The sequence below is a fragment of the Rutidosis leptorrhynchoides genome, unplaced genomic scaffold (genome assembly GCF_046630445.1).
Source record: "Rutidosis leptorrhynchoides isolate AG116_Rl617_1_P2 unplaced genomic scaffold, CSIRO_AGI_Rlap_v1 contig62, whole genome shotgun sequence".
Taxonomy (NCBI): domain Eukaryota; kingdom Viridiplantae; phylum Streptophyta; class Magnoliopsida; order Asterales; family Asteraceae; genus Rutidosis; species Rutidosis leptorrhynchoides.
The window spans coordinates 34,776-56,147 of NW_027266840.1; the positions used below are offsets into that span (position 1 = coordinate 34,776).

At 32.9% G+C, this 21,372-nt stretch overlaps 3 protein-coding genes and 1 pseudogene across 4 annotated transcripts; 1 reads left to right on the top strand and 3 right to left on the bottom strand.

Annotated features, from left to right (window-relative positions):
• Positions 1-9,323: 9,323 nt before the first annotated feature.
• Positions 9,324-12,013, top strand: LOC139884894 (pectinesterase-like). 2 transcript variants are annotated; one of them, XM_071868860.1, is made up of 3 exons: positions 9,324-9,951; positions 10,502-10,846; positions 11,322-12,013. In XM_071868860.1, exons 1-3 carry the CDS (start codon positions 9,324-9,326, stop codon positions 12,011-12,013), a joined length of 1,665 nt encoding a protein of 554 aa, XP_071724961.1. The 2 variants fall into 2 exon arrangements, with proteins under 2 accessions (XP_071724961.1, XP_071724962.1); XM_071868861.1 differs by having other exon boundaries at positions 10,508-10,846.
• Positions 12,014-16,493: 4,480 nt separating this feature from the next.
• On the bottom strand, positions 16,494-17,455 carry LOC139884898 (cytosolic sulfotransferase 5-like; annotated as a pseudogene).
• A 43-nt stretch (positions 17,456-17,498) lies between these two features.
• On the bottom strand, positions 17,499-18,434 carry LOC139884900 (polygalacturonase inhibitor-like). Its single transcript, XM_071868865.1, has one exon. It carries the CDS (start codon positions 18,432-18,434, stop codon positions 17,499-17,501), a length of 936 nt encoding a protein of 311 aa, XP_071724966.1.
• A 593-nt stretch (positions 18,435-19,027) lies between these two features.
• Positions 19,028-20,758, bottom strand: LOC139884901 (uncharacterized). Its single transcript, XM_071868866.1, has one exon. It carries the CDS (start codon positions 20,756-20,758, stop codon positions 19,028-19,030), a length of 1,731 nt encoding a protein of 576 aa, XP_071724967.1.
• Positions 20,759-21,372: the final 614 nt, after the last annotated feature.

Below are 21,372 nucleotides of genomic sequence, written 5' to 3' on the forward strand. Positions count from 1 at the left end.
CGTTGAAGAGAAGATAAATGACAAGAGTTAAACTAGCTAGATTGTTCATACATTAAGCTCTCGAACCGTGGCTTATATAACACGACAGAAATATCAAACGTTGAGTGCTAAATTTTTTTTATTGACAATCGGAAATAATAATTAAATAGGTCGAATTCTTAAGCTAGACTACATGCTATCTTCGTTCCACTTCACATCTCGTATAACGATAAAAATTTACTTTACTTTGATTTTATTTTGTGGGTCGTTTTATGAAATTCATGTATATATAATTGAATTATTAATTTTAATTTTATCTTCGTATTAATTTCAATAATTATTTTATTTATATAAATATTTATGGTTTTAAAATAATAAATAGTACATGAACATATATATAATTTTTTTTATCATTCATTATTTATTTAAAATTCATAATTTTTATTACGCATTATTTGAAGTGGACCGGATGAAGTACGTAAATAACCATACGTCTATTTTATAGACGAAAACTCACATTACAATTATACCCCTTCATTGAAACATACTCATGATGAATGGTATGTTTATCCACTACCTAAATACATTAAAGTGTGGCTAAACTTGTTATTGAGTTATTATGTGAGAAGAATTTTTTTTTTCGGAAATCCTTTGATAAGATGTTAATTAATATATGACCTCATGATATTCTCATCTATCATAAGACTAGGGTGATGTTTAAATAACGATAATAGCCCTCGAAATGTATAAAGGGAAATTAAATTATATGGCCAGTTATGATTATTAATTTTTTATGCTTATTACCGCATGTAATTATAATTAGTATGATGTTAATTTTTCATTTTGGAAATTCTAACTACATTTTTTATCAAAAGAATTTAAAATTAATCTTCTCATAAATGACATATTTCCATACGAACAATTTGATCAAGTTGAGGCCAAAAATGTCATAAAACTCCACTTGTCTGATAAGATATGAGCAGCCAACGACGATAATGCTCTCTAATGGATGCATATAAAGAAAAGTGAAGGGTAAACAAAGGGAGACAAAAAGATTGCATGGTAATTTTATAATCACGAGACTAATTATTCGTTCCAACTCATCGCATGAAACGATGAAAAATTGGTAGAAAATTAGCCATAAAACTTTTTCAATTCGTAAAGATTAGAAATTGAAACCCTTATCTATCGATAAAGGACAAGAGTTGAACGACGACCTAAATTGTATAAATTGTATGGTGATTTGATATGCATTAAGGTGGAGAAAGTACGTAATCTTCGAGGGTGATGATGGATTGATTAATAGCCGTTGGATTACGGGAAAGTAACGTCAGAGTGTCGTAGAAGGAAAAGATTGTTTGACTGTTTTTTGGTTTAGCTAAGTAAAGGTGGAGTGATTGTGTGTAAGTAAGGTGTATGGGAGTAACCATGAAGAACATAGGATTAGCCAATATGTAAAGAGAGGGAATTATGATTTATGACGTAATTATATCGTCATACAGGTGGTGTTGACGTAGAAAAGGTCCTAATCATTTCAATCTTAGACTTATTACTGGAACTGAACTGCCAGTGCATATCTGATAAGAATTCAGAATCAGATAGATTAGATATAGTGTACTGTACTAGATTATATAGGACAGTTTTTTTAAAATTAATTTCAAGATGGAATAAAAAGTAATTTCTGATCAGAATCATTAAATTACTGCTTGATTAGACTGATATTAAAAGACGTGAAAATTCACAATTTCATCGTCCAAATTGGGGAGACGATGACATGAGAATTGAGAAAGATAAAGAAGAAAGATATTCATTTCTTTGGAAATTAATCGATCTTTTTATATAAATTAGACAAAAATATATATATAAAAATTATATAATTATTTTTTTAGAAATAATAACTTTTAAAAATAATTAATTTTAAATTATGTAATTATTACAAGAGAAATTTATGGAAAGTTTCGAAGATGTTTTTCCTTCATGAAAAAGATCAAGTCTTTGTAATTATGCATTCGGACGCATGCAATTACAAAGCAGTGAATAAATACTTTTGACATACAACCGTAAAAGATATTATTTTTATGATCGAACGAGTAAAAGAAAAGATAGTTCGATAAATTTTATGATTTTGTTTTACTATTTATGTTCTTTTATTATTGTGCTAGTAGATGATCTGTATAGAACTTTCGATTGAACTACCTTTGATTCACTTTTATAATTCACTCTAAAAATTATTGTTTGACAACACCTACAAAATTTTCATCCGAAATTATTAATATTTTCTTGGTCAAATTAATATGGGTGAAAATAAATATTTAACCTTAGAAAAGAGAGTATGATTTGATCGACTACTAGTGAAACACATAATGGTACAACCGCACTATTAACTAATAGGCATCCCTTACATTCCTCAGTATATCATCTGTATCAAAATGAACAAAATCTCAAAAAAATTGCATAGAAAATATTTACTAAGGTTTCGAGGGTTGCATATCACAATTCCCAAACGCTCAAAAGTTGATCAAGGCTTAGCTATGGAGATTAATAAATGAAGAGATTAATAAGATTACAATATTAATCACAATTTCCAAATACTGTTTCAGTGTTTTGTACTTACTCCACAATTAATTTTTTAATTATTACTAGTAACACAATGATCGTTGCATGATCAACAAACACTTTTTTTTTTTTTTATAAACTTCTAATACAATCTATCCATATTCTCAAAGTTCGCTCTTCAAAATCGAACTCATGATCTTTCATAGAAAAACAAACGCCATAATTATTGGACCAATTCATCAACAAACAATTAAACAAGAATGAATCCAAAATTTGAAGTCAACTTCTATTCTTGTGCTTCGTAGTTGTATATTAAAAAAGCATCCCAAACAGTATTTCCTTTTCCTAAGTCTGATTATAATTACTCTCTTAGTATTGCATGTATCGATAAGGGTTACTGTTTGGTTTGGCCCAATTAGTGCTAAGTTTCCTAAAGCTTATGTTAATTTATAGAAACATTCGTTTGCAACAAAAAAGTGGAATGTCGGTCCATATTTCTCTAAACACTAAACATGAAAAAAAATGATATTCCCTAGATTGCACCACGCCAAGGTTTCGTTGTTATACACAACCAGTCTTTGGACCACCAGTTTTTTTTTTAGGATAATTACATGATCGATCCTTAAACTATACTAAAATGCATAGCTAAGACATTGAATTAGTTGAGATCACATACAGATCCTTATGGTAATGCTATTTCCAATGGAGTTTTAACTTTTAACTATTGTCGAGAAATTTAAACTTTTAACTAAAAAATGATATATTGAAATAAAATAAAAATTTCAATGATAGAGAATTTCATCATAAAGATAATTTAATCCATTTTAAAAAATAACAATATTAAAATCCCTTAATAATAGTAAAAATTCCCTTAGGATTAGTCTCTCCCCACATTTTTGGGTTGCCATATCCACGATTTTTAATGGTTGTACATATATACTATTCATGTTTCACAATAGTTTATATTTTGATTAAAATGACTCGATATAATTAAATATGAGTAATGAGGATATTTTTGTGAAAAAATAAATCTTAAGTCTTTCCTAATTTGAGCAAAACATCATGTATAGTTTAAGAAATATTTTCTTTGATAAAAACACTCTCATTACATATGATTGATTACATCATGCCAATTCAATCAAAACATCAACTATTGTGAAATGGAGGGAGTAGATATTAGATGGATTGATAATTATAGGAACTTGTGTGTAATGTAAATTAGTTGATTCAAAGATTTGTACTTTTTGAGAAAGTTCAAGGACCTCTCGTGTAACCATACATCCCTTTATTTTTAGCTTTTGGGCAAGATGAAACAAAAACTTTGTTTTTGCATTCTTAGTCATAAAGAGAAAATCCCAAGAAGAAGAAAGGAAAAAAGAATATATATATATATATATATTTGTTTCTTTTATGGTTTCTTGTACTTTTTGGCATATTAATATGTTGAATTATTATTTATTTTTCTAGATTTGGTGATAATGCCACTTTTTGATTATTCTTTTGAATGTATCAGTGTTTGTTTCATGAAAATGGTAAATTTAGAGTTTAGAGGAAGATATTGAATAGTGATCTCAATTTGGATGGTCTGGTCTTTTCGAGATTGAATTTCTAGTTCGACATTCTAGCCCACGTTGAGCTCAATCCGGAGTCGAGAGTTTTGGTTTTTGCTTTAAGTCGTAGAATGGGCATTTTTGGCGCGCATTCAACAGGCCAAATAGGAGATTTTGGGTCGAATCTCTACTTTCAAGTTTTAGCATAAAAAAAATGGACATTTTTAGTAAAATAAATATATTTTAAAAATATTTGAAACAAAATAAAACATGTTTAAGCATACAACGAAAATACATGTACTGATCTGAACCTTTAAATCTCACTTTCGTTAAAGTTTTGATATTTTAGAATTAGTTTTCATTTCTCAGGTTCCAGTTTAGTCTAGATTGTAAGTCTAAGTTTCTAGTAATTACTAATTAGATTTAGATCTCTCACTACTAAAAATCTACTGCCCATCTCACCATACATGTTGATTTATATTTAAATTAATTTTAAATTTACATATATTTAATAAAGATTATTGATTAAATGTATTTGGATGAATTTAAAAATGAAAGTCACCATGTACACTAAACTATTTTATTTACTGTGGATGGGGATGATTAGAAAGGAATTATTTTTATATAAATATAATTAAAATCTATCTTATATACTCTTTCAGTCTACTTCAAGTGTTTCGTAATGAAATTTGACTTGATCAATTTCAAGTGTCACTTTATGAAATCAAATGCATATTTGAGCTATTTTTTCATGTATTATTCTTGTATTTATTTCAATTAATATTCTATTTTAAAATTTATTTATGACTTTTAAATTATAAATGATGGGCCGACAAATAATTGTTTCTATCATTAAGTGTTTTCTTAATATACGTAACTTTCATAACGAGACATTTGAAGTGGGCTAAAGGAAGGAAATAATAATTGAGGATAATTAGAAAGGTATTACTTCGAAAATATTGAAAACTACCGCATGTGATCGAAGGTATTTATTGAAAGAAACTCGAGCTACAGTAATTCGAAATCAAGTCTTATTTAGTTGCATCGTGAATTTCTTCATCTAAGTCAAATGTGACTTGACTTTTTTATAATTAAGCCAGATGCACATGTGATTATTGATTACAAACAAATGATTTTAAAGTGTCAATTAAGACATGATCTTATGGTTAAGAATTAAGACATTTCTTCTCACGTGAGAATGTTGATTCGATTTTTGGAGGACGGATTTTTATAAAAGTATTATATTAGGTATATAAAAAAATGATTTTAGGATAAAAGACGGTGGACATTAAAAGGTTAGGACCTAATTCGGGCATTGCACTACTCAAGTCGGTGCGTGGAGTAATATCTTGTGGTTGATGACTTGTTCGATTAAGGGGCGTCTGAGGAATGCTGGTTTTTCAAGATGTTGTAATTTGCTTCCAGCAGTTAACTTTCTAGTCTTTGTTTCGGAGACTTTATGCTAGGAATTGTTATGCTTTGTACTGAGCTATGCTCGCAACTCTTGATTGCAATTTGCTCCGATATAGCCAATTGTGAATGATGATGCTTTAAAATACTTAGGATCTTATTTAATTTAGAGGATTATGAGTTTTATCTCCATATCGACAACTTTAATCTTCTAAAACTAACATTTCAGCCCCTTTTGTCAAAAATAAAAAAAGCTAAAGCGCCAACTTTTTTTTTTTTAAGGGTAAAGCGCCAACTTGATATTATTTTTGTGCATATGATTAATTTTTGTTAAATTGGATCTAGTGTATATGATTAATGAAGCCAACGTACAATTTACACCAGCTAGCTTGATGTCCGCTAGCTTGGTGCCATGACTAAATTAATAGTACCTTTATATATTTAAATAGATGTTAATTTTAAAAAAATTAACACATATTAATATCATTAATTTTAATACATAAATTATTCTTCTTTTTATAATTTTATCGTTTTTTTATTAAATTATTAATTATATGTGGATGTAAAATTAGTGGGAGAGTAATAAAATTAGTGGGAGAGTAATATATTGATATTTTAAAACGCCAATTATTTATAGACAAAAAAAATCTCCAAAAATATCATCTATTTATTTACGGAGAAATAGCTTATAGAAACATTTTATTATTTCCCACTCAATAATTGCGTAGCATTGAAATTATATTCCAGCTCCGACCTTTATAATAAGTTTCTCGTTTTATAGACAAAAAAAAAAAAAATCTTCAAAAAAATCATCTATTTATCTATGAAAAAAATCTTCAAAAACATCATCTATTTATCTACGGAGAGAGTAGCTTCTAGAAACATTTAATTATTTCGCTCTCAATAATTGCGTAGCATTGTTATAATAAGTTTCTCGTTTTGTCATCAATAGTATTATTGATATTATGGCATGCATGTATGGGTGTACAATTTTAGACAATTGTGAGTAATAATAAGTATCACTTGATAAATTAAAATTTGAGGAATAAAATAAAATACAATTCATTTATTAATAACATATGTATAGTTGAGTACCCTACACCTAATAACGAGCATATATTATCAAAAAAATAAATAAAATAAGGGGCATATACACATGCTTAATATTTCGATCCTCTAATAATGGGTAATAAAATAAAACTGAAGAAGTTTCGTATCTTCTTTCTGAGGCGTTATATTTGTGTTCTTATCGATTGTTTACTGCTAATTGAGTTATTAAATATTCAATGTACACCACCATTGCCCATCACAAAAATACTATATAAACAGGCTCTCGTCGTGCTCCACTCTATGCAATAATTGATGGATTGTTCCATGTAAATCTTCTCGTCTAAATCTTCATTTGGGAACATTATATTGTTATAACTCTCTGTCTATTATTATAATCTATATATATATATATATTTATCTCTTTTAATAATTCTAAACCCAATGAACTTAGCAGTTGATGATTATGATGATGAGATACCCACCATTAATTACTCCATGCTCATTTCTGAAAACCCTAATCAACGGTCTGAGGCACTTAACCAACTCGCTACAGCATGCCAAGACTTTGGCTTCTTCAATGTATACTTTATATATATATACATTGATTAACTTGTTTTTAAGTTTTTCTGGAAACTCTTCCATTTTCAGATAGATGTTGTTTTGTCTTTTTAGATAATTCATTCAAAAATAAATATATATATAGATAATAATATTAATTAGATAGATCCCTTTTAAATGAATCTAAATAACCGATATATATCGCAAATACAGAGGTAGTAGTATACATGACAATTACATTTCCCTAGGCTACCCTAGCTAGATCGATACGCTATATTGTATAAATATGTATATAATTATTATTTTTAATATATGGTTTGGCTTTTCAATTGCAGCTAGTGAATGGTGTGCCTACAAGTGTGGTGGACCGAACCCTTGAAGGGATTTTAGATTTCTTTGATAAATCTAAAGAGGATGACAAAATGAAGAAAAAGTCAACTGATCATGATCATAGAATAAGGGGGGCAAACTATAACTCCGGAGAGATCGGGAATATATGAAGTTTGAAGCTCATCCTCAGTTTACCCCTAGTAACAAAATCAAATCTTTTTCCCTCGAATATATATCTAAGCCTTGTTTATATATATACAAACAAGCTACTTAGTATAAATAAGAAAGGCACATGCTATTGCTAGAAAAAGAAAGCCCACTTTGCTCAATTGATGAAGAATACAACAGTATATATTAGAGGTAGTTTAAAGAAAAAAGGGGGGGAAATCAGAAAGCCATATGCTTCCTCAAATAGCCCGTGCTCAATATTGATAAAGAATACTACAGAATAGAGGTGGCCAGATTGGTTCGTATCCTGAATCGGCTTCGATCAAAGCCGCATCCAAATCAATCATTGAGATTTAGGACGACGAACATGTCGGAAACTGACTTTTTTTTTTATATTCCGTTAAATTATACCCAATAACTTCCATCGTCGACTCTCCAAAAGTCAAACCCTCAACCTCCTTCAGTAAATATCGAAATGTTAGGTCACTGTCTAATTGTGACAATTTGATGATTTAGGGCAGGGTTCACAATATTTTCTTACGGAATAGATAGTTTGAAAGATATGATGGTTCGTACAACTAATAATTATGAGGAAGAAAACACATGACAAAATTAGTTTTATACAATTAAAATTTTGTTATGTTATATAGGAATGAAATTGAATATTCTTGAATGGAATCGAGAGTTTACCATAAGAAATAAAATCATCTCAATAGCGAAGGAAAATCTATCCACTAAAAATATGAACTTGCTAGACTATTCCAAAGTAAAATAGCTGGACCGACGGAGACACAGTAACTGTAATAGCACATAGATTTACTTCCGTCCCTTTTTACTTATTATCTTTTTTATGCAAAATGTATAATAAAAACGATAAGTAATTAAGAAATTATGATCCGAAAGAGTAATTATTGATCCACTGATCCACAATCCCAACTTGCAATAAAGAAAACAGAAAAACAAATAAATAAGAGGTCTTAATCTGAAAATATGAATATACTTATTAATTAGTTAGTAATCAGAAGAATCTTTCCGATGTCAATATGGCATAATTGGTTATATATTTTCTCCATCGAAAAAACATGTGTTGGAATATGGGAGGAGCGAGAATTATGTCGGTCAAAACATGTTTTTTAAGTCATTGGCATAAAGAATTATGTGGATGAGAAAATTTAACATATTTTAATCTAAATTGTACAAAAAATCATCTATTTTAAGATAAAATAAAAAATCTAAAAAATATATATTAATAGACGGAAAGAGAAATAATAATAATAAAAATAATAATAATAAAAAGAATCTTTGCAACCCAAGATGATTAAACTTTTAAACAAATTAAAAGAAACGAGGTGCATGCATGATCAATATCACATGTTTAGTTTTGGACTATCATGATTAATACAGTACATCTACCATGGATAAATGTTTTTGCTCTATGAATTCAAAAACATTTCAATAAAAAAGCTGCAAACCGGTATTAATCTAATCAAGAAATTATTGTCTTTTTCCTTCAAAATAAAAGAGAGTGCAATAAAAAAGTTGCAAAGTTGCATTAATCAAATAAAGAAATTAATCATTTTCCTTTAAATTCAAAATCAGTCCACTAAAACATTGCAATTTGGCATTAATCAATTCAAGAAATTGACATTGTGCTCTTAAATTGATCTCTATTTAATGGATGAAGGGCCATGGAGGTTAATCACACTAAATAGAGTGACCACAATGGCAACACACCAGCCTTTACTAGGAAATAATATTCCCAAATCCTCTTCCAAGAAATCATATCTCTTTCTATTTCTCTTTCTTGCAACACTCATTGGCACAACAACACTCTTTACTATCCAATATCTGATCAACAACAACAATGACGACGTCTCCTCTTCGTCGGCGACTAGCCCCAAACACCTCTGCGACACAGCACACGACCAAAAATCGTGCTTAGACACGGTCAACGACTTGGCAGTCAGCTCTAACAAAACTTTGAGCAATGATCATGTTGGTTTACTCCAAATCCTCTTGGAGAAATCAATTCTTGATATACAAAAAACTGTCAAGGTTGCTAAATTAGTCCGTAGCCGAATCAATGATCAGGAAAATATGGCTATGGCTGATTGTGTTGAGTTGTTGGAATTGTCAATTGACAGGATAATGTACGCCTCGGAGGCACTTGCTGAAAAAACTGCTGAATCGCGTGCCAATGCACACTCATGGCTCAGTAGCGTGCTCACTAACCATTTTACGTGTTATGATGGACTCAGTGAGCCGACTAGGACCCTGATGCAACCATGGCTCGATGATTTGATATCCAAATCTCGAACCTCATTGGCCATTCTAGTTGGAGCATCTTCAGGTCCATATATTTTTCTGAGAGACTATACACATTATACAATATTTAAAATAATTAAACCTTAATTATATGCTAACTATATATATATATATCTTCAAAAAACTATACATTAATATATAGTCAAGTTAGAGAAAGTGATAGATTATAAATTGTTAATTGCATACTGTTAAATGGATATCATGAATACTTCAAATTAAGATGTGAGTACTCCTAGCACATCTTGGTTGTAAATAATGTTTACTCACATAGAAATAAGTAAAATAATAGTAGTCACTGCCTTATTTTAATTGTATATGAAAAGCAAATAATGTTCCATATTATATAATCATTTCACTGACATAGAAATAACTTACCCTCGCTTTGTATAACAATAGACGATTTTTGCATTTTTAAATTCATTCATAAGGACATGTATTTAATTAATAATTTTTATTAAATACATGTCAATTTAAGTGAACTAAAAATAATAAAACATCATCATTTATTTTGATATGGAGGTCGTAACAGTTTCGGTACTAAATACCCACTTCTTTTTCTTTTCGTGGTTCCGCAGAGTCAGGATCGAGCAATGATCTAGTGAAGCTTGTAAGGGAATTTCCATCATGGGTGACGAGCAGAGACCGGAAGCTTCTAGAAGGAGGAATTCAGGCAAATGTTGTCGTCGCTAAGGATGGGAGTGGAAAGTACAAGACTGTAAAAGAAGCTGTTGATGCAGCTCCAGTCAATAGCAAGACTAGGTATGTGATCTATGTGAAGAAGGGTGTCTATAATGAGAATTTCGAAATTGCCAAGTCCAAGAAGAATTTGATGCTCGTTGGTGATGGCATGGACTTGACCATTATCACCGGAAGCTTGAATGTCGTTGACGGATCTACAACCTTCAAATCTGCAACCGTTGGTGCGTATACGTTTCCGAGCTAGCTATAATATTATAAGATCTAAATATACTTATCAATTGTTCAATATATATCTAACATTTAATTGGACATTTAGCCAGTGCTAGTTCGATCTTGAAGTCAATTACTTAAGACTTGGAATTAGTAATCTGATTTTGATTTAGAGTATATTCTACGAGTGAGGCAAGAAGAAGTTTGGATTGAAATCTAGCACTATAATTATGGAAATAGTAATAGATAAACCGTTTACGGATCCGGCCGTAGCTTATACTAGAATCATTTTATAAATACTTTAAGTATAAATATCGGATATATATTATATTATTTTGGTTTTCTTACTTTGTGTTGCAATAAGTTTTGATTCATACTATTTATATTCTTTTCTAACACCACCCAAATGCATCTCTATAATCACTTTGTACAATCACTTGTTAATTTATCGATTAAATTCTAAATTTATATAATCACAATTCACAGCTGCCGTTGGAGATGGATTCATGGCCCAAGACATTTGGTTCCAAAACACAGCTGGCCCACAGAAGCACCAAGCCGTAGCCCTCCGAGTCGGAGCTGATCAATCTGTCTTCTACCGTTGCAAGATCGACGCTTACCAAGACACTCTCTACACCCACACCAACCGACAATTCTACCGAGATTGTTACATCACCGGCACAGTGGACTTCATCTTCGGCAATGCAGCCGTCGTATTCCAAAACTGCAAGATCGTGGCGCGAAAGCCCATGAGCAACCAAAACAACATGGTCACGGCCCAAGGCCGAGAGGATCCAAACCAAATCACCGGGACCTCAATCCAGAACTGCGATGTGATCGCAAGTTCGGATCTTGGGCCCGTCAAGACGTCAATCAAGACATACTTGGGCCGGCCCTGGAAGGCGTATTCCAGGACCGTGGTGATGCAGTCTAACATCGGGGACCACGTGGACCCTACAGGGTGGTCAATTTGGGAAGGGGATTTTGCATTGAAGACATTGTATTATGGAGAGTATATGAATAAGGGTGTTGGAGCTGGAACTAGTAAAAGGGTGAATTGGCCTGGGTTTAAAGTAATTACTGATGTAGCTGAGGCTAAGAAATTTACTGTAGCTGAGTTGATTCAAGGCGGGGCGTGGCTGCAATCTACTGGAGTCGCTTACACTGAAGGGTTGTGATCATCGATCCAATAATAAATAATCCTTAATTTGTTTCTTTTTCTTTGTTTATGGTTTCTTGTTCTGTTTGTAATTTTAATTAACTAGTTTATCAACGTTATAATTATCTTCAACAAGAGGTTTGAGATTTGTATCGACCATTATACATAGAAATTAATCAAATTAATCTCGTCTTTGATCGGCTGGAACCTGGTTCGTTAAAAGAATCATAAACTGGACGTTTACGTACTTTCTTGATTTAGATCAATTGGCTTGAACTGCTCCATTAATTACTATGAATGGTTTTAGCAACGTGAACGTGGTGTCCTGCAAGTTCATCCTTCTGAAATTTCTTGTTGCAAATCTTGCATATAAAATTGTAATTCTTGCCGAATTTATTAGTTTTATGAAGAGTTCAACCATGGCAGAAAAACAAATTCTCCGAGTCCAATCAGTGAATCTGTTTTTCGCCATGGACGAATCCTTCATTAAACTTTGATCATATAAGTATTGTTTCATACTTTGCATCTCTATCTATTTTATTAGTTTTATTGTTGCAAATCTCGCATTTAAATCGTAAATCTCTCTTAATTTAGTAGTTTAATTTAGGGTTCACTTACGGCAAACAAATTCTCCGAATCCAATCGTTTAGTGAATCTGTTTTTCGCCATGGACGAATACTTCATCAAACTTTGAACAAGTATTTGTGAGAAATAATATTAGATAGTTTCCTCTCCTGAAAATTGATTTATATAAGGAAACAAAGCCGGTACCAAAATCATTAATGGATGCTATTCAATCGTATTCTGCAATCATACTTTTTAAGTTACCCAAGATGAAACTTCGAAAAAAAAAGTTACCCAAGATGAGAAAAGGCATTTTGGTAATTTCCATTGGCAAAATACTCAGAGAATCCAAAACATTTAAATTAAAAAAGCCATCTTTTTACCAAAACAAAGACAATGGAGATAGATAAAGAAAATAACTTTATTATAGAATGAATCGATCTTAATTTATTATGTAGAAAAGAATAAGAATTTGATCGAAAACAATAAGAATTTGATGACATTGGCGTCATCATGGCCATGAACTTCGAACCTGGGTGTTCTTCTTTTGCGACTTCCCCATTGCAAACTCAATCCTGACGATAAGCTCTGTTTTTCTGCCATGGTGATATTCTTCTTCTTGAATCGAAGTCTTGCTTTTCTCTCTCTCTCTCTCGTTATGATTGAGACTTGAGAGATTATTGATTTGAATTCTGTCAGATACTCAAAAGTCTGATAGCATATATATATAAAGGCAGAAAAAACAAAACAAAAAAAATTTCAGTCAGTCAACGAGAGTCAATCTAACGTCATCATTTCTGTTGGCGGCGGTAATTGTTAAATTGGAGCAATTAGCCCAATTTAAAAAACATATGAGGATTAATTGTGGGTTTGCAATACAAAGGGGACAATGTTATAGTATTTTAAGAATTGAGGACCAATTCGACGTCTTTAAGGATTCTGATGTGTCAGCAATTAGCTGACGTGTCAATAAGTATATGTCAACTCTCAGAGTGACATCACTACTTTCTGGCGGTAAGTGGTGCAATTAGCACGATTTTTAAAACACATGAGGACGAGGTATCCATGTTTAATACATTGAGGGCAACATTGCAAATAGTTTTAAATATTGAGGACCAATCAGTTATTGTCAACGCCTCTTGCTTGCAAGAGACTTTTAGAATCTTTTAGAGTGAACGATCCTAAGTGTCGCAAATTGAAATTTGGATCAGATTAAAAAATATAATGATCATTATAAAAGGATTTAAAATACCACTCCACTTTCGAGTCAGTCAAGCGTTGGTCTTCTCGTTGATCAAATTAAACCTTTGTCATCTATTTTTGGTTTTTGTTCATTTTTTTTTTGTTAAACGAGATGGTAATAAAGTAGCTCGATGGTTTGATTAAATTAGATTACTCAATCTCTAATAACAACTAATTTTTCTCTATGTGAGCTTTCATTTGAGGTTATTGAACTTGTCCGATTCGACGTTCCTATTTAATGAATTTATCGACATAGCCTATTATCAAAAAATAAAACAAAAATAAAATAAAATACCACCGCTGAATTGTTTGAATCTAAAATCAACTTTTGCAATATTCGGCTGCTGTGACACTGAACTTGGGACAGATCCTGTGAAGTTGTTTGATGATAAATCTAGCATGGTTAGCTTCTTCATCGAGCCGAAAATGTCAGGCACTTGCCCTAATTGATTAGCCGTATGGATTTCAAGTACTTCCAGGTTTTCAAGCTTTGCTATAGTTGCAGGTAGAGGTCCGGACAGCCTTGGAAGTCTGAAAAAACTCAATTCTTCTAAATACAAATGGTCGCCGATGGAAGGGAGATTTGTCCATGGAAGGAGAATATTCTCTGCTCATAAACAAAGCTTCTTTAGGTTTTGAGGTTCTATGTTGAGAATTTCGAGTGGTGATGATTCTCCAGCTTTATTGTTTTGACTCATTGTTTGAATTTGTTCTTTGGTGTTGGTGTAGTGACCTCCTATGTTTTAATTTTAAGCTTTCAATTCGTCTTATAATTTTATTTTATTTTTTCCTATGTAAAACACTTCTAAACTATGTGTACTCGGTTTCGCCCGTTATTAAAAAAAATGTCGGAATCTTCCCACATAGCTTGTTGTAGCTCACGTCTAAGTAACTCAATTACTTTGCATCCAAGGATCTCTCCTTTAATCTTGTTATGACTCAAATCTAGAAACGACAAATTCCTAGAAATTCTTACCTTGACAAACTAAACTCAAACTTGTTCCATGACAGATCCACAAATCCGATCGACTTGTTCCTTCCAATCAACATGGAAGCGTCCCCGTCAAGGATGTTCCTCGATAGAATAATCGTCTCAAAATTACTATTGGCTAGAGATGCAGGGAGTTTTCAGAGAGATTGTTGTTGGACAAGTACAAATTTATAACTCCTTACTCTTGAATTCACCATAACTGTTTAGGAATATGACCGTTGAGTTTGTTATATCTCATATTAACCTATCTGATATTAGGCGAGTGTGCTATCGATCGGAGGAGAATATCCTCAATTACAAATGAGAAAGTATCAATGTAGCGGAGAGAAACTCTTATCCATTATCACTTATGATTCTTTATAACCTAAACATCTAAGAGTTTTATCCGAAAGATGGAGGATGGTTGACACATTTGCTCTAGACCACATAAAAAAAATTAATAATAAAAAAATATCCCAACTTGCCGGAAAAAGAAAAAGAAAAGCGAACCTAATCTGAAAATATGAGTATACATATATATTAGTTAGTGATCAGAAGAATCTTTGCAACCCTAGGGGATTTAAACTTAAACAAATGAAAAGAAAAGAGGTGCATGCATGATGAATATCACATGTTTAGTTTTGGACTATCATGATTAAATACAGTACATCTATCATGGATAAATGTTTTTCCTCTATGAATTCAAAAACGTTTCAATAAAAAAGTTGCAAATTGGTATTAATCAAATCAAGAAATTATTGTCGTTTTCCTTTAAAATAAAAGAGAATGCAATAAAAAAGTTGCAAAGTCGCATTAATCAAATAAAGAAATTAATATTTTTCCTTTAATTTCAAAAACAGTCCACTAAAAAGTTGCAAATTAAAATTAATCAATTCAAGAAATTGACATTGTGCTCTTAAATTGATCTCCATTGAATGGCTGAAAGGGTCATGGAGGTTAATCACACTTAATAGAGTGACCACAATGGCAACAGACCAGAAATTGCCTTATCAAGAAATTTTGGTTCAAATTCTTCGCTAGGGAGCGAAAGATGCCCCTTCTTTGCATTTAGTACGGCTCTTTCTCCACGAGTATTCTAAGCGGAATGGGCTTATTAATTAATTCAAAAAATTCTAGTTCCAATTTTTCAAAGAGTAATTAGAGAGTGTTCTTGTTCTTGTTCCTATATAATTCTTATGTGTACGAATACAAAATCCACTCTTCTTTTTCTTCATTATACAGGCAAGGTGAAGTTGGAGATCGCAAGAATTTCTTGAACCAGGAAATGATTAATTCTATTGACAAAATTACAAGAGAGAAATTCCATGGTTCTGGCTTTGAGTATGAGATTTAGTTCTTTACATTTGGTTTTACGTTTTCCAATAAAGCAGTGTCCTAATTAGCTTCACTTGTTAAAAACTGAGTGATTTTTAATTCCAGTGTTTTTCAAGCAAAATGATCCTAATAAATCGAATATTTGACATACTAATAAATAGAAAAATGCCTAGGTTGATTATATAACATTGTTTTCTTTTTCTTTTTTTTTTTTTAAGCAAGCAAAATAAATTGTGCAGACGAAACCATGTATCAAGAAGAAACTTATATTCTATTACAAAGATCTATTTACTTGATTAGATAACATTATGTTGACAGAGATTGCAACAAAATGAAATTATGCAGAAGAAAACTAATCTTCTCTGCGCCAAGTTCCAACTCAGAAAAGTCAACAAAATTCTAACCCAGATCCTTGTAACTTCTCTTTTGTGATTTTGTTAAGTTTTTCTTCCATTTCGGAAGAGAAGTGATTCTTCCAATCTCCGACGAGACCTTGCCTAAAATAAGATTCATGTGGGGCACCAGTAAACTGGTCTGTCTCATTTTTGTTAATTTCCAAGTTTTTAAGCCTCTGCAAGCTACACCTCCACAGCATTTTATCAATATCTTCATCTCTAGCCAAATCTTTTCCTAGAAAAGAAGCAAGCTTTCTAATTTTCCCTCTAGGATCTGCTTTCATCTCTTTGTATTTCAGGAACAGTATCTTTTCAGGCCTCTTTAAGCTCTCATTGTAATATTCCAAAACATGATCAAGTAATGGTCCATAAGAATGCAAACCTTTAATAAAGCTATCAAATGCTTCATTAAAAGGGAATTGAGGCCTTCGTTCGTGTGCAACAATTTTGTTTAGAAAATGCCATAGTGACACAAACGTGTCCTTAGGATTCCTTGTAACGTAAACGATTTGCAATCTGAATTCCTGATAGAATCAGGAATCATGCAATATGGTATATGTGTCCTAATAAGTCTAGGATGAGACATACCTGATAAATAAACATCCGGGTTTTCGTTTTCTCTGTAAATTTGGTATTCTGAAGAAGGCATGAGCATGTTAGGATGGTTCTTGAGCAATGGATCATCTTCGCCGCCATCGGAACCATTAAAACTCATTATTGTTGGAATGAGAGCCTTAAGCCAGGTGGTTCCTGTCTTCATAGAGGAAGCCAGGATGACGTCATCGTCACACGAAATGAAGTGGGACTTTGCAGCTATTGCTGATGAAAGGACAGGAATTCTAAACCAGTATCCTTCAAATTGGTAGAGATCATCAAATGATCCTCCCCACCATTTTTCTCTAGGAAGTTCCTCAAATGAGATGGAAGGATTAGGGAACGGATTTGAATGATCCATAGAAGAGAGTAATTTTGGTGCTTCACAAGGCGATACTAAAAACTTATGCGATATTACATATAAATATACATAGCTTGTTGTAACTCACGTCTAAGTAACTCAAATTACTTTGTATCCAAACATGTGGGATTTCTCCTGTAATCATGTTATGACTCAAATCTAGAAACGACAAATTCCTAGGAATTCTTACATTGGGCAGATTAAACTCAAACTTGTTCCATGATAGATCCACAAATCCAATTGACTTGTTCGTTCCAAACAGCATGGAAGCGTCTCCTTCAAGCATGTTCCTCGATAGAATAATAGTATCAAAATTACTATTGGCTAGAGTTGCTGGGAGGTTTCCGGAGAGATTGTTGCTGGACAAGTACAAATGTATAACTCCTTTACTCTTGAATTCACCAAACTGCTTAGGAATTTGACCGTGGAGTTTGTTAGATCTCAAATCGACGAATCCAATATTAGGCGCGTGTGGTGTCGAACTTGGGATGGATCCTGAGAACTTGTTGTCTGATAAATCTAGAATGGTTAGCATCTTCATTGACCCAAAGATGTCAGGCAAAGGCCCAGATAAGCCAGTGGCCCGGATTTCGAGTACCTCGAGGTTTTCGAGCTTTGCGATCGTAGGAGGAAGAGGTCCTATCAGCCTAGGAAGTGTGACATAACTCAACCTTTTTAAATACAAAAGGTTTCCGATGGAAAGGGAGATTTGGCCATCGAGATCGTCCACGACAACAGAACTGAGAGTTGTGACACGATTAGTGGCATCGTCGCAGACGACGCCCGGCCAAGACTCGCAGCAGTCGGTCCTGGGGTTCCAATTAGGAACATTGGCACTTTTCTTGATTTCCAGGAGAGCTCTTTTGTCTGATGGGTGACATCTCTCATGGCAGTATGTGATAGGGAGAAGGGCTGGTGAGAAGATAAGTATAAAACTCAGTAAGACCAAATTAGGACTTGTGTAAGTGTTGTTACTCATCATTTTCCCTGTAGGAGATCAGAGGATCTATCTACATATATTTATAATCCTATTTTCAGAGCATTATTGATTAAATAATGTTGAAACTAAGAACACGTTTTAATATACTAGTAATAATTCAATAAAAAAATAATAAATCCAAATTTGTTGAATTTTTTTAACATAAAAGCATGTGTATTTTCAGAATGAAATCAAATCACACGGTTGTCGAGGTGTGGGTCATTTGATCATCTTTATGAATAAGTGAGGAAGATAATGATAATACTAAAAGGAAACGTAAATCGCCAACGCCCCAGTCATCTCTCGATGGTTAAGATATTTTCTCTTACGAGATCATAGTTTGACTACGGAGCAAAAAAACGTCAATGAACTTTCTTATTTTTTTCCTTTAAATTTATCAAACAATATTTTTTAATTACATCATCCCTGCCCAAATAATCTCATTTACACAATCTCTTATAGTCAGCATTATAGACTATAGTGAGCAGATATCCAATGTATCTACGAGCTCTATAAAAATTACAAAGACGAGTAAAAACAACACCAACTATCAAAAATCAAGCGTATAGAGTGCTTCGAGTTCCTTGAGCGGGCTAGGAGCCATCACAAACTAAACATCCATGGCGTAGAAAGAAATTCTTCTGCTCCGTTTTAGGTATAGAACTACATGATAGAATTATTTTCCTTAGAGATGGCCTCGAAAACACCATCCAAGCAACAATATTAGTCATCACCGAATCACACCCCTTCAAATTTATCTCCCTCAGTAGCTTGCAGTTTACAACGGCTTCTTTCACTCCATCAGTCGTCACTCTCGAGCAGGCCTGCAAGTCTAGATTCAACAGTCTTGAACATTTTCTAGAAATTTCAGCAACGGCTTCATCATCCAGCCGAGTACCTTTAGCTTGCACCATCTCCAAGTTTGGAAGGTCAATGTCTATCTTAAAGCTGTCGAAATTCCTAATCCAATTTACCTTCAAAACTCTTATCTTTGGCAAATTTCGTAAAGATTCTGTGATAACTTCCCCTGTAAGTCTCACACAGCAGCTTAGATCAAGTGTTTCTAAATTGGGATAACTGGTCATAATCTTCTTAAGAGTCTCGTCATTCAAATTGTTGTTATTCGCCAAGTATAGATGTTTAACATGACGATTCTGTACAAACTCTGTATCACAGAATTCCACACCGAGATTTGTTTTCTCCATTTGGCTCTCTTGAAGCAATGGACACTCATTCGTAAGCGTGCAAAACCCATAGGTTGTCAATTTCGAACATGAATTAAGATTTACAGATCTTAAACTAAGAAGGTACTTGCAGAGATCGACTATAGACTCGTCGCTTAAAAAGTTTGCTCCTTCAAGATCTAAAGAATCAATGGACTGATTCTTAGACAACAACACAGAAATCCCTTCAAATGTGAAACCACACGAATTCGACAAACTCAGCTTCTTTAGAGGAAGACAAGCATCTCCTATCAAACCAAGCAATTCATTGGATATATACGATTCGGATAGATGTATTTCACTCAACTTCCTGGCATTTGCAAAAGACAAGGACTGAACTATGCCTGGAAACAAAATATCGTTGATCCTAATGGACTTCAAGTTTCGACATTGTCGGATAAACAAACCAATCCCATCTTCAGTTATGAAATCACAATCAAAAATGGAAATTTCACTCAAGTGCAAACAACTCGATGCCAAAGCTAAAATTGACTTATCACTAATAAAATGATTACCAGAGAGATTAATTTGCCGCGAATTAGCAAGCTTCGACCCCAACTCCATAACCCCAGAATCCGTCACCCGACCCGAATCCGAATAGCTGATGTCCACCTCTTCAAGACCTGGAAACGCATACCCAATTGAAACCAAATCACAATCCTGCAAGGAATTGACATTCGAACAACGCAAAGATTTCAAATTTCCCTTTTTCCGGCCGAGTTGTTGAATACCCATGACGGGAAAATTGGTTTGTTTGGAGATATCGAGATGGGTTATGCTCAGATTGGAATTTGCGATCTGGGTAAGGACGGAATCGAGATCGTGACAAGATGGAGGGAAGATTAGGGTTTTGATGTTTGGGAATCTGATTGAGAATTTAGGGAAAGTGGAGAGCAGCTGGAGATGGGCTTGTGGAGTGATGGTGAAATTCTGGCGGAGGTGATTGGTTTGAGAGAGAAAGCGATGGGATATTAGAGAGAGAGATTCGAATTGGCGATGATGATGATCGTTCAGGGAGGTTAGGATCATTTCCCAGCATTCTTCTGGTAGATCCGGGCAGGGTTGATCGCCGTCGTGATGATCATCGGGATCGGAGTTCATTTTGGATCCTGATCCTGAGACTGCCTGACAGAGACGATTGTGGGAAAGATGGTACAGAGAGATTGGATAGGAAAGGTTTGGTTTGACTTTTCAAAACTAGGCGTGGGGCCCACAGATAAAAACAATTTTTAAATTTTAATTTTTTTAAATATGATGAAAATTCGATTTCTTCCATTTATCTTGACAAAATATTCAAACAAATCGATCAGGATTCAGGAGTCTGCAATTATAAATTAGACATCGACACACGGTCCGGTTCGAAATGGGAATCGAATCAAATCAGACGATGCAGTTCTGGTTCTGAATCGAAACAGAAATTTTTTTAATTTTATTTTGATTTTTATTTTTAAAATATTATACGGAATTGAATCGAAATAGTCTAGAACTCATAAATTTACGATTTCGGTTCGATTCTATAAAATTTAAGCTTTTGGTTCGATTCTATAAATTTAAATAGAGAATCATGGGAGATTGAAATCGATAGCTTAATTGTTGCGAAAGCTTAGTATAGAAATTGAACAATGCTAATTAGTTTTGGGTTTACTAGAGAGTGATTTGAATTGCATATTGTTCTAGAAGAAAAACAAAAATTCCATAACAATGCTTAAATGAGT

Excerpts from the sequence above, each read along its gene's own strand:
- LOC139884894 (XM_071868860.1), top strand. The coding sequence starts at position 9,324 with ATGGCAACACACCAGCCTTTACTAGGAAATAATATTCCCAAATCCTCT. Across the intron at positions 9,952-10,501 it reads TCTAGTTGGAGCATCTTCAG|AGTCAGGATCGAGCAATGAT; the intron begins GTCCATATATTT and ends GTGGTTCCGCAG. Across the intron at positions 10,847-11,321 it reads CTTCAAATCTGCAACCGTTG|CTGCCGTTGGAGATGGATTC; the intron begins GTGCGTATACGT and ends CACAATTCACAG.
- LOC139884900 (XM_071868865.1), bottom strand. The coding sequence starts at position 18,434 with ATGAGTAACAACACTTACACAAGTCCTAATTTGGTCTTACTGAGTTTT.
- LOC139884901 (XM_071868866.1), bottom strand. The coding sequence starts at position 20,758 with ATGAACTCCGATCCCGATGATCATCACGACGGCGATCAACCCTGCCCG.